Source organism: Scyliorhinus canicula, chromosome 12 (assembly GCF_902713615.1).
Source record: "Scyliorhinus canicula chromosome 12, sScyCan1.1, whole genome shotgun sequence".
Taxonomy (NCBI): Eukaryota; Metazoa; Chordata; class Chondrichthyes; order Carcharhiniformes; family Scyliorhinidae; genus Scyliorhinus; species Scyliorhinus canicula.
In genome coordinates, this window is record NC_052157.1 from 17,620,618 (window position 1) to 17,634,504 (window position 13,887).

The window sequence follows — 13,887 nt, forward strand, 5'->3', positions numbered from 1 at the left end:
TTCCATTGCAGCATAACAAAGTCACACTATGTGGGCAGATATACTGTAACAAAGGCAAATTAGAGAAACTTGGCCCATGTGGTCACCGGGGCTAACTGCTAGCCCCAGGCATCCAGCACGTAAAGATGGACAGAAGGGTAGCCAGCATCTGCACAAATGTTCAGGCAGTGGCCACTGAACACTTGGGTAAGTCAAGAGTGGAATAATTAACTAAAAAAGACCCACACTTTTGAAAGCAACACAGAACCTGCACACATCCAAACATTGTGACAAAGCAGGAGAAGGTCACTGAAATGTGGGGCAGAGTCAGGGATTGCGGTTGGAAATGTCTAAGTGTCAACCTGACTTCGAATTGATGCTCTCCAGGTTCCTGCTTACCTATTATATATGCTTTATCTGAAGCAGAGGGCAGTTAGCAACAATACGACCTGTACCATGACAATAGTTATTACCTTCAGGAAAAAGAGGTTGGTATTTGCAAATAACAGAGTAATTACAAAGAATAATGAATTCTCCTTGAATTAGCAAACTGATTATTGCCGTGGCTCAGTGTTAGTGACCGGACCATGAGAGGCTGCGTACATTTCATTACTTCACTTTGCAGACTGCTCGAATCGCTGTCTCCGAGCTGGCTGAGGCTGTTTCTGCTTTTCAATGTGCTGATCGTTCCAGGAACATCTCTTTTTGTCCAGGTCCGATTGATTTGGTGTCTGTAGAAGGACAAAAGAATTAATCTTTGGACATCTTACCAATACATCTCTTCAAAAATGGTAGCAGCGAAAGCTGAAGGTCAGCGGGGGAATGTTGGTCGGAGGGAGTGGGTGGTCAGTCAGTCAGGGTGGTTTAGTCGGGTGTGTGGGAGATTCAGATGGTTGGGATAAGTGAGGGTAGGGTGGGCAGTGTGGTTGGGGGAAGGCTCGTGGGGGTCAGTACTATAGTTAACCTGGAGTTTAAAATGGTTAGTAGTGGGCGGCACGGTAGCACAGTGGTTAGCACTGTTGTTTCGCAGCATCAGGGACCCGGGTTCGATTCCTGGCTTGGGTCACTGTCTGTGTGGAGTCTGCACCTTCTCCCTGTGTCTGCATGGGTTCCCTCCGGGTGCTCTGGTTTCCTCCCACAAGTCCCGAAAGACGTGCTTACTAGATGAATTGGGCATTTTGAATTCTCCCTCTGTGTACCCGATCAGGCGCCGGAATGTGGCAACTACGGGATTTTCAGAGTAAGTTCATTGCAGTGTTAACGTAAGCCTACTTGTGACACTATTAAAGATTATTGTTATTATGTTTTAATTCTTCTAACTTTTCTTGGGTAACTATTACTGTTAAGACAGTCAGAACTATCCAAGGTTTGCAATTTAAATCATACTTTCGGATAGTTTCAAATGCAGGGCAATTGGTCAACGGAGGTTTGAACTTCCCAAGCAATTGTCATGCAATCTTTACCTGGGGACTTCTGGGCGGGTGCAGTTGTGCACCTCATTTTTGGGGTGCCACCCAGTTACAACTCCCAGAAACTCAGAAGTTACAGGCCTATATGTTTTGACCATCATTTCAAGAAGCTATAGTTATAATTTATTCGTGAAGCATAAAATTCAACCATAGGGTCTAGGGACTGTTAATTCCTACAAGAGCACATCTAAACAAGAACTGTAGACAAATGCCAACCCTGCCTGTAGGGGGCTTTTGTCCATTAGTATCTCTGTAACGGTCTTCAGCCATGATTAAACTATACCAGCTATCCTGGGATAAGAAATCATTAAAACTGAAGTGATTGTTAAGGTATATAGAAAAAATGTAATATTAAGTTATGGAGGGACATGTGTATTATCATGTAGTAGGGTTGAATTATCATGTAGAAGAGTTGAATTGTCATGTTGTCATGTAGTAGGGTTGAATTGTCATGTCGTAGGGTTGAATTGTCATGTCGTAGGGTTGAATTGTCATGTAGCAGAGTTGAATTGTCATGTAGTAGGGTTGAATTGTCATGTAGTAGGGTTGAATTGTCATGTAGTAGGGTTGAATTGTCATGTCGTAGAGTTGAATTGTCATGTAGTAGGGTTGAATTGTCATGTAGTAGGGTTGAATTGTCATGTAGTAGGGTTGAATTGTCATGTCGTAGAGTTGAATTGTCATGTAGTAGGGTTGAATTGTCATGTCGTAGAGTTGAATTGTCATGTAGTAGGGTTGAACAAAAGGCGCAAAGTGTGGGTGTTCGAACTGATACTTTGAAATTCAAAGATCTGGCTTGAAAAACACACCAAGTTCAAGGCAAAATGAGTACTGAATTTGCCAGCTAAAGCTTGATAGGTTTTGTCAAAGTAGATCATAGAATTTACAGTGCAGAATGTTCTGCACTGTAAATTCTATGATTCTATGAGAAGGAGGCCATTTGGCCCATCGGGTCTGCACCGGCTCTTGGAAAGAGTACCCTACCGAAGCCCACACCTCCAACCTATCCCCATAACACCGTAAATCTACCCAATCCAACCTTTTTGGACACTAAGGGCAATTTAGCATGGCCAGTCCACCTAACCTGTACATCTTTGGACTGTGGAAGGAAACCGGTGCACCCGGAGGAAACCCACGCAGACACAGGTAGAACGTGCAAACTCTGCACAGTGACCCAAGCCGGCAACTGTGCTAACCACTGTGCTACCGTGCTGCCCAAAGAAGGATGTCAGGAGTGGGACTTTCACCTCACCTCCGGAGTTCAGCTCTTTGGCCCATGTTTAAACCAATTCAATGCTGTTAACCCTAACATTGAAAGTCAGTCTAGTTATGGTTTACCTTTTTCCTTTACTCCTGGAGGGTTCATCATCCTCTGGTTCCTCTTCAGATTGCAACACTGTTGAGTCACAATCCTTGTTGAAGTCTCCATGAAGTGCATAATCCCTGCCCGCCAGGTTGCTCTGCAAGCAGTGATTGCAGCTGCGAAACTCGGCACCTGCATACTCCGTGGAAGAGGCATTTGCACAAATCTATTGATAAAAGAGAGTAACATGGTTTGTGGTCCGTCAAGAATACAAAGTCACAGGAATAATGTTATTCAGTGGTTCAAGGCACAGATATGATTGGTACTGATGTCTGAATCAAAGCCAGAAATACGGTGTGAAAGTTTGCCCTCATTTCCTGCTGAACATCCAATCGCAGCAGTTTCAAAAATATAGTCAGTTGAGAAGGTTCCGTTGTAATTGGCAATGGCAACACCCTGTGGGTAAATACACAGTCTTCATTTACTGCAGGTCAGGATGATTCACTCGTCAGTGTTAATTAGCTGATTTCAGTCTGGGTGGCAGGGAGATGGAAATCATGCAGACTTAAGAGTCCTGGTCTCTACCTAGTGACCTATTGGACAATGCCTGCCTGTGGCAATCAGATACAGACAGGTTGGGCTCAGCTGTGTAATCCTCCGTAGGTAGGATGTCTACGAGCCCTTACCATCTCAGATTACATGTGGGACTAATTGATTGGGTGAGGCATTGGAGAGTATGTGACACCAGTATGACTGTGCCCAGGAAAGGTGGCAACACCTTCAGAAGGCGAGGTAAAGAAATGGTGGGAGACAGCCTCATTCTCTGCTTACTTGTAATGTTGGTTAGTTAATGCGTTGCATCTTTTAGAACAGGTTGTTTTTGGAACATCGCTTGTCTCTGCCCCTGCTTCAACCCATATGCTGCTGAAACCTTCATCCATACCTTTAGGCTTGATTACTTGGCCAGCCTCCCATCTTCTAGCCTACGTAAAATTCTGCTCATCTTAAACCCTGCCGCTCATATCCTGACTCTCTTCAAACCTCATTCACTGGCTCCCCATTTAACAGTGCCTCAAATTTAAAATCCTCATCCTTGTTTTCAAATCCCTCCAGGGCCTCATCACCCTCAGTCTCCGCAGCCGTCTCCAGTCCTACAAGTCTTCAAGATGTTCTTGTATATGAATCAAGAACCTCTCTTCACCTCCCATTTTGCCCCAAACATCAGCTGACTGAAGGGGGCATACATATTTCACTGACCAGCAGAATCTAGATCAGTGAGATAAGAATGAAATTGACAAGAAGTTAGAAGTAACTTGTGTTTACAGCGTTGCTTCCGCACCCTCTGGATTCTATACTCAAACTCCCTCCCTAAACCACTTTGACTCTTCAACTTTCTCTCTCCTTCAAAACCCCTTTTCCACCATGCTTTCCGTAACCCCTCCCAATGCCTTCTTCTTTGAACTTGTGCCAATTTTAATTTTTTAATAATCTTTATTGTCACAAGTAGGCTTACATTAACACTGCAATAAAGTTACTGCTAAAATCCCCTAGTCGTCACATTCTGGTGCCTGTTTGGGTACACTGAAGGAGGATTCTGAATGCCCAATTCACCTAACAAGCACGTCGTTCAGGACTCGTGGGAGGAAACCGGAGCACCCGGAGGAAACCCATGCAGACACAGAGAACGTGCAAATTCCGCACAGACAGTGACCCAAGCCGGGAATCGAATCTGGGACCCTGGCGCTGTGAAGCAACAGTGCTACCCACTGTGCTACTGCACCGTCCACTTATGCCTAATTGCATTCCTGTGGAATGCCAAGGGTTATTTCACTATGTTGAAGGTGCTACAGAAATGCAAGTTGTTGTTGTAAATTAAATCACATCATAGGCCACTGACAGTCACCCCCAGCACTGTCCCTGTGTTGGGAGTAAATTGATGATATAAGCTGAAATGGTTTAGCTTTGCACCCATTAGAGAAAGGTGGACTTGTGATTATACAGTGCAAATCAATCTCCCTGAAAAATGCGTCACAATCAATTATTGTTGAAGAGTAGTGATCATTATGCAGAGAAACCTGGCAGCTGCTTTGCACACAGAAGTTTCTGAAACATAAATGTGCCATTTTCTTTTGACACTGATTGAGGGACTTGAATTGACAAGAACACCAAAAAAATCTCCTATCTCTTCTCTGTCATGTCCGAGGCTCATAAGCATCCATCTGGAACACCAGAAATGGCAGGGATGGCTAATGGCTTAATGCCTCATCCAAAGATCGACACTTCCAATACTATGCCTGGATTGTCATCTCCCAATATGTATTCCAATTCTCAAAGGGCTTGAAGTCACAACCTTCTAACCTGAAGACCAAAGAAGGCAAGCTGACTATACTGATGTTACATCTGGATAGCATACTGGGCATCTCCTAAGTTAATGTAAACACACCTTTCCGGAATGCAATCTTCCAGTCTCATCACTGATAATGTGGTTGGAATATGGCACATGTAATCTGCAAGAGTGAGCAGTGTCTAGAGGGGCAGTGTGAGGCCTGCAGCTGAGGTCAGCAAGGTGCAGATTCTCTAGCAGTTCATCCACCAACACTGCAGACTGATTCCCTCCCACAAGCTTCAGCCTGCTTTGCAATTCGACAATCTGATCTTCCTGTTCCAATAACGTTTCATTCTGAAAAACAATCCAAAAGAAAATATTAACAAACACTCCCTCTTCCTCCCCCCCACACCCCAATTTTCCCTGTAGCTCTCCTGTGAGTGGTGACGCGCATTGGGTACAGCATTCAATAAGGAATTCAGGAGAACCTTCTTTGCTCAAAGATTGATGAGAGTGTTGAACTTATTACCGCATGGAGCAGTTGAGGTGAGCAGCAGAGATAAAAGTGTAAATGCCGCCACAGTCCATAGAAGACCATAGGCTGCTCTCTTCTTTGAGAGCTGACTGGTGGTGATTTGACCTGAGGGTCACCACTCCTTAGCCGAGGGGCAAGGCTGAGAAGTCAGGGCCTCCATGAATAACCTCAGATAGGTGGAAGGTACGGGAATTGAACCCGCGCCGTTGCCATTGCTCAACATCACAAACCAGCCATCCAGCCAACGGAGCGAACTGACCCCCAGTAGCATAGATACATTTAAGAGGAAGCTAAGATAAATATATGAGTGAAACAATTAGAAGGATATGCTGATAGGGCTAGCTAAAAGAGGGGCGGAGGAGGTTAGTGTGGAGCCTAAGCACCAGCTTAGACCAGTTGGATCGAATGACCTGTCTCTGCGCTCTACGTTCTTTGCAATACTGGTTGTCCTCCAAAACCTTTCTCAAATGGGCATTCTTTATGTGAGGGCCTGGCGGCCAAGCTGAGAGAGCTAAGATCTCACTTGGCCTTCCACACATGGAGTCACGTGTCTGCATGGGTTTCCTCCGGGTGCTCCCGTTTCCTCCCACAAGTCCCGAAAGACGTGCTTATTAGGTGAATTGGGCATTCTGAATTCTCCCTCAGTGTACCCGAACAGGCACCAGAGTGTGATGACTAGGGGATTTTCACAGTAACTTCACTGCAGTGTTAATGTGAGCCCACTTGTGACAGTAATAAAGATTATTCTTATTATGAAAAACGCGCAATGTAAATTCACTCAGATGACACCAGGAATGAGGGGATATGGTTAAGGTGAGAAACTTGGTGAAATGAAAACCCAGTTCACTGGAGCACAAAAAGCTAGGATGGAGATGGATGCAATCTAATGGATTGAATCTCAAAATTCTGGAAGTGTTTGACAGGATATATAGTGAAACAGGGCACAAACACAGGATTAGTAGTAGAACAACAATCAGGAAGGCGGGAAGAAACTTTAGAGTAATCAGAATATGAAATGCACAAACGATAATTAAATGCAGCTTCAAGAGCTTAAATAAACACGTGAAGATTAAGATAAAAGGGAAATGAGCAGGGGAATGTGATTAGAGTAGACAGCTCTGGCATGAAGGTAACAATTATCAAGGCTAATTGGATCTCTGGTGCTGTAACGTCTGTGATAAGTGTTTAAGGTCTACAACAGCATTAACTTGTCGCTGCTAACAACAAACATTGCAACTGTCTATAATGAAGACAAAAAGTGCTGGAACTCTACTGCAGAACAGTCAGGGTGTGAAAGAGAAAAGATAGGACAAACTGAGTGGCATGTGAAAATCATGAAGAAAGTCTCAGGCAACTAAACCTGTCCAGGAGAAAGGCTAAAGGAAAACGCGATCTTTTATGACCAACGTGGCAAGATTATTTTTGGTCTCAACTGGTGCCTTTAAAAAGAAACAGGATCAGGATTTGTTGAGAAGGAAGATTGAAGGCTGCAGAGATATAAACACTGCTGCTTGCTAATTTTCAGTAATGGTCAGACATGGAAATGAAAGGGTAGAAATTCATGTTGGATGGTAGTGTGAAGGGGTGATATGGGATCAGATGTCCATTACACGTAGCACCCCAATATTTAATTCCACTGACGGTAATGGAACCGAACATCAGGTGCTACGTAACAGGATTTATTAGATTGGTCATTCATGTTGCACCACCACCTGAGAAAATTTTCTACCCCGACATTTTCATCAAGTAAAATGGACAATGCAGACGGTCCCAAACAAAATAATCAGGTCTCAACCCTGAATCTAGCCGGTATGATCGGTGTGAGTTCATTTCTCAGTCTTGGTTTCCTTAGGCAAATCTGCCATTTTCTTTTGACCGAGCTGTTGTCCTTTTTAATTTAAATATATTCCCCTAGTGCACTGCAAACAGTCCAGCTTCTTGTGTCTGCTGTTTCTGATCATGGCTGCAGCGAGTCAGACTTGTGACTGAACCGAGACACTTGGCTGCTACCTGCTGTTTAAACCGCTCCATGGCATCCTCAAGCGCTGCCAGGAAGTCTCTATTCTCTTCCTCCAGCCGCTGAACCTTTGCCTGCAGCTTTGGGACAAGCTGCTTCCGCTCTTGCCCGAGGTCTGTGTCGACTTCACTTGGGCCCTGTATAGAGAGGAGGGGGAGATTTACAATATCGCAATGTATTTCCATTGCACATAAAATGACGATACCCATTATCACAACAGTCACTGAGCTATCTGCCAGGCTGCCAGCAAAACATCATGGGAACATTTTTATTTAAGGCAAAAACAGAAAATACTGGACAATCTCAGCAAGTCTGACAGTATAGAATCATAGAAATTATAGTGGAGAAGGAGGCCATTCAGCCCATCGAGTCTGCACCGGCCCTTGGAAAGAGCACCCTACTTAAACCCATGACTCCATCCTATCCCCGTAACTCTGCCCAATAATAAGGGGCAATTTTAGCATGGTCAATCCACCTAACCTGCTCATCTTTGAACTGAGGAAACCCATGCAGACATGGGGAGAAAGTGCAAACTCCACACAGATGGTCACCCGATGCCGGAATTGAACCTGGGACCCTGGAGCTGTGAGGCAGCAGTGCTAACCACTGTGCCATCCCATCTATGGAGAAAAAAGGGAGCTAACATTTTGAGTCTGGATGACCCTTTGTCAAAGCTTTGTTAGGATGCTCAGAATGAGGAAAGACTCCAGTTCATCTCCTGGTCCAAAAAGGATCTCTCCAATTCTTTAGTCATTTGACTTCTTTAGCCAGAGGGTCATTAACACATGGAATAGGATGTTCAGGGAAGCAGTATGAAAAAACAGTGATTGAGATCAATAATTTTGGACTGCATGGTAGCAGTCATTAACACTGTCGCTTAACAGTGCCAGGATCCCAGGTTCGATTCCCGGCTTGGATCACACTCAGTGCAGACTCTGCACGTTCTCCTTGTGTCTGCGTGGGTTTCCTCCGGGTGCTCCGGTTTCTTCCCACAAGTCCCGAAAGACATGCTGTTAGGTAATTTGGACATTCTGAATTCTCCCTCCGTGTACCCGAACAGGTGCCGGAATGTGGCGACTAGGGGCTTTTCACAGTAACTTCATTGCAGTGTTAATGTAAGTCTACTTCTGACAATAAAGATTATTATTTAAAAAATGAGAAAATGCATGGGCTGATAGGTGGCAGGTACAGTTCAATGCAACAAAAAAAAAAAAGAATTTTGGAACTGAGAAATTTGAAAGCTTTGAATCACTTCACTTCTATTTTGTGATTTTTGCACGCCTTTGCAGCAAATACCTTTATTTTGTCATCTAGGTGTCTCAATAATAAACAAAAACAGACATTTTCCTTAACTATTCCCGCTCCGTTTGCACCATTTTAAACAGACCAATGGAATTCAATCTTCAAAGTTGTACCTGTGGCTGGGATACATCCCGGGTTTTGGGTTCATCAGCTGAATTGCACTCAATACCACTGTCCAGGCCAGAGGCAGTGGAAAGCTCACTTCGTGTCTCTTCCACATTTGTTGTCCACTCTTTCACTTTCAGCACCTGATCCAGGGTGAGGTTCTTGTCTCCCTGCAATTCCATGAAGATCCGGTACGCAGTATCTGTGCAGGTCCGGTAATGGGAGCTCTCGGCATGCAATCGAGCCATGTACTCTTCAGTTGACCGCCTGAAGCACTTGCTTGGTGCCACTTGTTTGTTGTGATCCAAAGCCTCATGAAGTGTCTTGATTTGCAGCTCCAGCTCATTGGTACGATCCTGCTCCTTCTTGCAGTTTATCACTGCCCGGTTTCTAATGTTCTGAGCCCTTTTGGCATAATTTAAAGAGTTCAAATTCTCATCAAAGTTGAACGAAGAGGGACTAATGCAGGCAATCATCAGCGTCTTTGCATTCCCGCCAAGTGAGTCTTTGAGGATCCTGGTGATCTTGGAATCCCGATAAGGAATATGCAAACTCTTTCTTCTAGGATCACCCAGGGCACTGATGACGTTGCCCAATGCTAGCAATCCACTGTTAATCTGAATGGATTCTTTCAGGCGTTCGCCAGTGTTACCCGTCTTCACAATTCGTTCTGAGCCTGCCAGGTCCACAAAGTGGAACTTGGAGGTTATCACCTGCGTAGAACCTAGCAGATCTCCAGCAGCGGCTGCGAGTCGTGTAATACGACCAAGTCTTCGCCTCTGTTCCATGGTAATGGTAAAGATGGTGTGAGAGCGGCTGGAATGTGTGTTGACCTGCGTGGTGCCAGTGTGCTTGGCAGTGTTGCCAATCTCGAGTAGGCTCAAAGCTTCGTCCAAACCTTCCACAGCGCACTCCTTGACGCCACAAAGCACTAGAAACAAGAGACATTCAGAAAACAATGAATAGGCAAATTAATTTCCGTACAACAGAAGCTGGCATTGATTTACCAACAGAAACTAACATTGCCCTAAGTTCTCTTTATAGACTTGACCTGCCTCCTGAATCCACAGATGGTGCCTCAGGGACACAAGGCCTATTTTGGATGAAGTGCCATTTGATTTCATCCTATCTGATTGTGAATTCACTGACCTGTGTTTCCTTTGTCATCTTCTCGAGTGCGGATATCTTTGCTTGCTGTTTCCACCTCCAACAAGTCTCTGAATTCTTCCTTGTAAACCTCGAGGTATGACACTTTAACAGTGTGGTCCACTGCATCATTCTCATCAATCAGCTTAAATATCTCAGCCAAAGCACGTGGAATTATACCCTGGTCATCATCAGTAACGGAAGCTAAGGGGAAAAGGAGCTTGGGTAAACATTCAACTTTGTAGCAGACCCAGCAGAGCGCCAACATGCCACATTCTAACAGTGTAGAACAAGAAGATCTAGGAAAAGGCCATTCGACCCAAAATGCCAGGCCATTTTTCAATAGATAAATTCTGCCTATTCACATTCTCAATACACCCCCAGAGACTGAAGGCTTTTAAAAATATTTGCAAACACAAAACGGCAAAACCAGATGGACCAAGGAAATACAAACCCAACCACCATACCAGGCCACCTTCCCCCTCAGAAACCACCCATTAACCTGCCTACCCCTGGCATCTGCCTTCTTTTTCCAACCTTTTGTCCCTCCTGCCCAAACAGAGACTACCACCCAACCCAAACAAAACCCACCACCCCCCGCCTCCCCCCCACCACTGATCAACTTAATCCTCCATGAAGAAGTCAATAAATGGCCTCCAACTCAAAGTGAACCCCTCCTCCACCCCATGAATAGCGAACTTGATCTTTACCAGCTGCAGAAATTCTGCCAAGTTGCCCACCCATACCCCGACCCTCGGTTCTGAGTCCCGCCCACACAACAAAATCCGTCTCTGGGCTATCAGGGAGGCAAAGGCCTCTCTCCCCCATCTGCAGTCCCGGATCCTCCGACACTCCAAATATCACCACCTCATGATTCAGAGCTACCTCTATCCCCAGAACCTTTGCTATACCTCCGAAAAGCCTTTCCAATATTCCCTCAACTTCGGCAAACCCAGAACATGTGAACATAGCTCGCTGGTCCTCCTACACACCACCCTGACCTGTACTCCACTCCCGAGATGAAACGACTCATCCTCGACACTGTCATGTGGGCTCTGTGCACCACCTTAAACTAAATAAGGCCTTGCACAGGCCCCCCAACACCCCTCCCAGCTCCTCCTCCCACTTGTGCCTAACCTCCTCCACGGGGCACTCTCCCTCTCCATCAATTTCCATAATGTCCGCCACTTTGCCCTCCCCTATTTCATCCTCGGATAAAAGCTTATCCTGCAGCACTATCGGGACAGCAGTATTGCAAATATGGCATCTCCTTCCTCACAAAGTTCCTAACCTGCAGATACCTGAATCCATTCCCCGTTGATATGTCCCCGCTAGCTCCTCCAAACTATGAAACTTTCCCCAGTGAATAAATCACTTAAACATTCTATCCCTAGCTGCCGCCACCCCCCGAAACTCACGTGCAACCCCGCCGTCGCAAATCTATGATTATCACAGATCGGTGCCCACAAAGACATGCATTCCAAACCAAAGTGCAGCTTACACTGGTTCCAGACCCTCAGTGCTGATACCACTACCGGGCTCATGGAGTACCTAACCGGCCAGAGCAGAAGGCCGCCGACATCTGCTCCCAAACCATCCGCTCCTCCACTGCCCATTTCCTCACATCGCAATGTTTGCTACCCAGTAATAGTTATTCAAATTCGGCAATGTCAGCCCCCACCCCCTTGTCGCTCCCTCTCCAGGAACACCCTCCTAATCTGCACCTACACACAGCTCAAAATAATACCGTTCAACTTCCTAAAAAACGACTTAGGGACAGAAATTGGAAGGTCCTGGAACTCAAACAAAAACTTTGGCAGCATCATCATCTTCGCTGTCTGTCCCTGACCCGCCAATGACAATGGCAACACATCCCACCTCAAGTCCCCCTTCATTCCCTCCACGAGCGGTGCCAAATTCAACTTGTGCAGATGGGTCCAACTGCGCGCCACCTGCATCCCCAAGGTCACAAAATCTCGCCTCCACCAACTGAAACAGCAGTGCCCCCAGCTTCCTCTCCTGCCCCCGTGTGTTCATAGAATCTACAGTGCAAAAGGAGCCCATTCGGCCCATCGATTCTGCACCGGCCCACATCTCTACCCTATCCCTGTAACCCACACTTACCCTTTTTGGACACTACGGGCAATTTAGCATGGCCAATCCACCTAACCCGCACATCTTTGGACTGTGGGAGGAAACCGGATCGCCCGGAGGAAACCCACGCAGACACGGGGAGAACGTGCAGACTCCGCACAGACAGTGACTCAAGCCGGTAATCAAACATTGGAACCCTGGAGCTGTGAAGCAACTGTGCTAACCACTATGCTACCGTGTTGCCCCGTGTTGATTGGAAACATCTTGCTTGTCCCCGGTCCAGCCCAAAATAACCCGAGCTGACCTTGTTTGTTCTAACATTCACCTAAGGCGTCTTATACAATAGGCGAACCCATTCCACAAACCCCTGTCCTAACCTGAACCTACCCAGCACCTCAATCAAATACTCCATTTCGACTCGGTTGAACGCCTTCCCTGCGTCCATTGCCACAACCATTTTGACCTCCCGCCCCTCCAAGGGCATCAACATTGAGCAACTTCCAAACATTCGCCGACAACTGTCATCCCCTCATGAACCCCACCTTGTCCTCCCCTATCACCCCCAACACACACTCCTCCATCTGTATCGCCAACTCCTTTGCATCTACATTCAGCAGCGCGATTGGATGATACGATCCACACTGCATCGGGTATTTATCCTTCTTTAGCATAAGTGAAATCGAGACCTTAGACAGCGTGGGGGGCAGCTTCTCTTCACCCTTGACTCATTAAACATTTCCACCAATGTGGGCCACAGCTCCGTTCCAAACCTTTTATAAAACTTGACTGGGAACCCATCCGGGCCCAGGGCTTTCCCCGCCTGCACCGACCCCACACAGTCCATGACCTCCCACAGCCTGATCGGGGCACCCAGTCCCTCCACCTTCATCTGCTCAACCCACAGGGACCTCAGAAAAAAAATGAAAACTCCGTCGCCCTCGGCCTATCAAACCACCACGTCCGCCCCACCCATGTGTTGCATAAACCCCAACAACTCCTTAGCCGTCGCAGACACCTTCCAGGACCTAAGGCACGACCGATCCAACCTTGGATCCAGAACAGTGTTAAAATCATCCCCATTAATCAGCTGGTGCATGTCCAGGTCCGGAATCTTCGCTAAGACCCGCTTCACAAAATCCTCATCGTCCCAATTAGGGGCATATACATTCACTAGCACCACAGGCATCCCTCTAGCTTCGCACTCAGCATCATGAACCTCCCCCCTGGATCAGTCACAATACTGCCCACCTCGAAGTCCACCATTTTGTTAATCAGCACTGCCAACCCTCTCGTCTTCATATCCATCTCCAAGTGGAACACCTGCCCCACCCAGCCCTTCCTCAGCCTCGTCTGGTCTCTCATCTCCAGGTGTATCTCCTGCAAAAACACAACATCCGTCTTCAAACTCTTTAAATGAGCAAAAATGCTTGATCTTTTGACTAGGCCATTTAAGCCCCGGATGTTCCACGTAATCACACCGGTCAACCATAATTCCTCCAACCAGCTCGCCCAAGTCCACACCTAGCTCCCATTCGGGCCCTCCCCAAGATCTTCAGGACCATCTCCTCCTTTCCCATTGCGCCACACCACCTCCACCCCCGTCAGCCTCCC

General features: G+C 46.4%; 1 protein-coding gene across 3 annotated transcripts in view; it reads right to left on the bottom strand.

Moving 5' to 3' along the window:
• The window catches only part of kif7 (kinesin family member 7), a 42,958-nt gene that overhangs the window by 21,923 nt on the left and 7,148 nt on the right, over positions 1-13,887 (bottom strand). For all 3 annotated transcript variants that reach the window (XM_038813375.1, XM_038813374.1, XM_038813376.1), the window contains exons 3-8: positions 10,186-10,386; positions 9,045-9,967; positions 7,623-7,766; positions 5,195-5,431; positions 2,787-2,977; positions 583-710 (exon numbers count right to left, since the gene is read on the bottom strand). In XM_038813375.1, the coding sequence (XP_038669303.1) occupies positions 583-710; positions 2,787-2,977; positions 5,195-5,431; positions 7,623-7,766; positions 9,045-9,967; positions 10,186-10,386 (1,824 nt within the window). The remainder of the gene's footprint in view (positions 1-582; positions 711-2,786; positions 2,978-5,194; positions 5,432-7,622; positions 7,767-9,044; positions 9,968-10,185; positions 10,387-13,887) is intronic.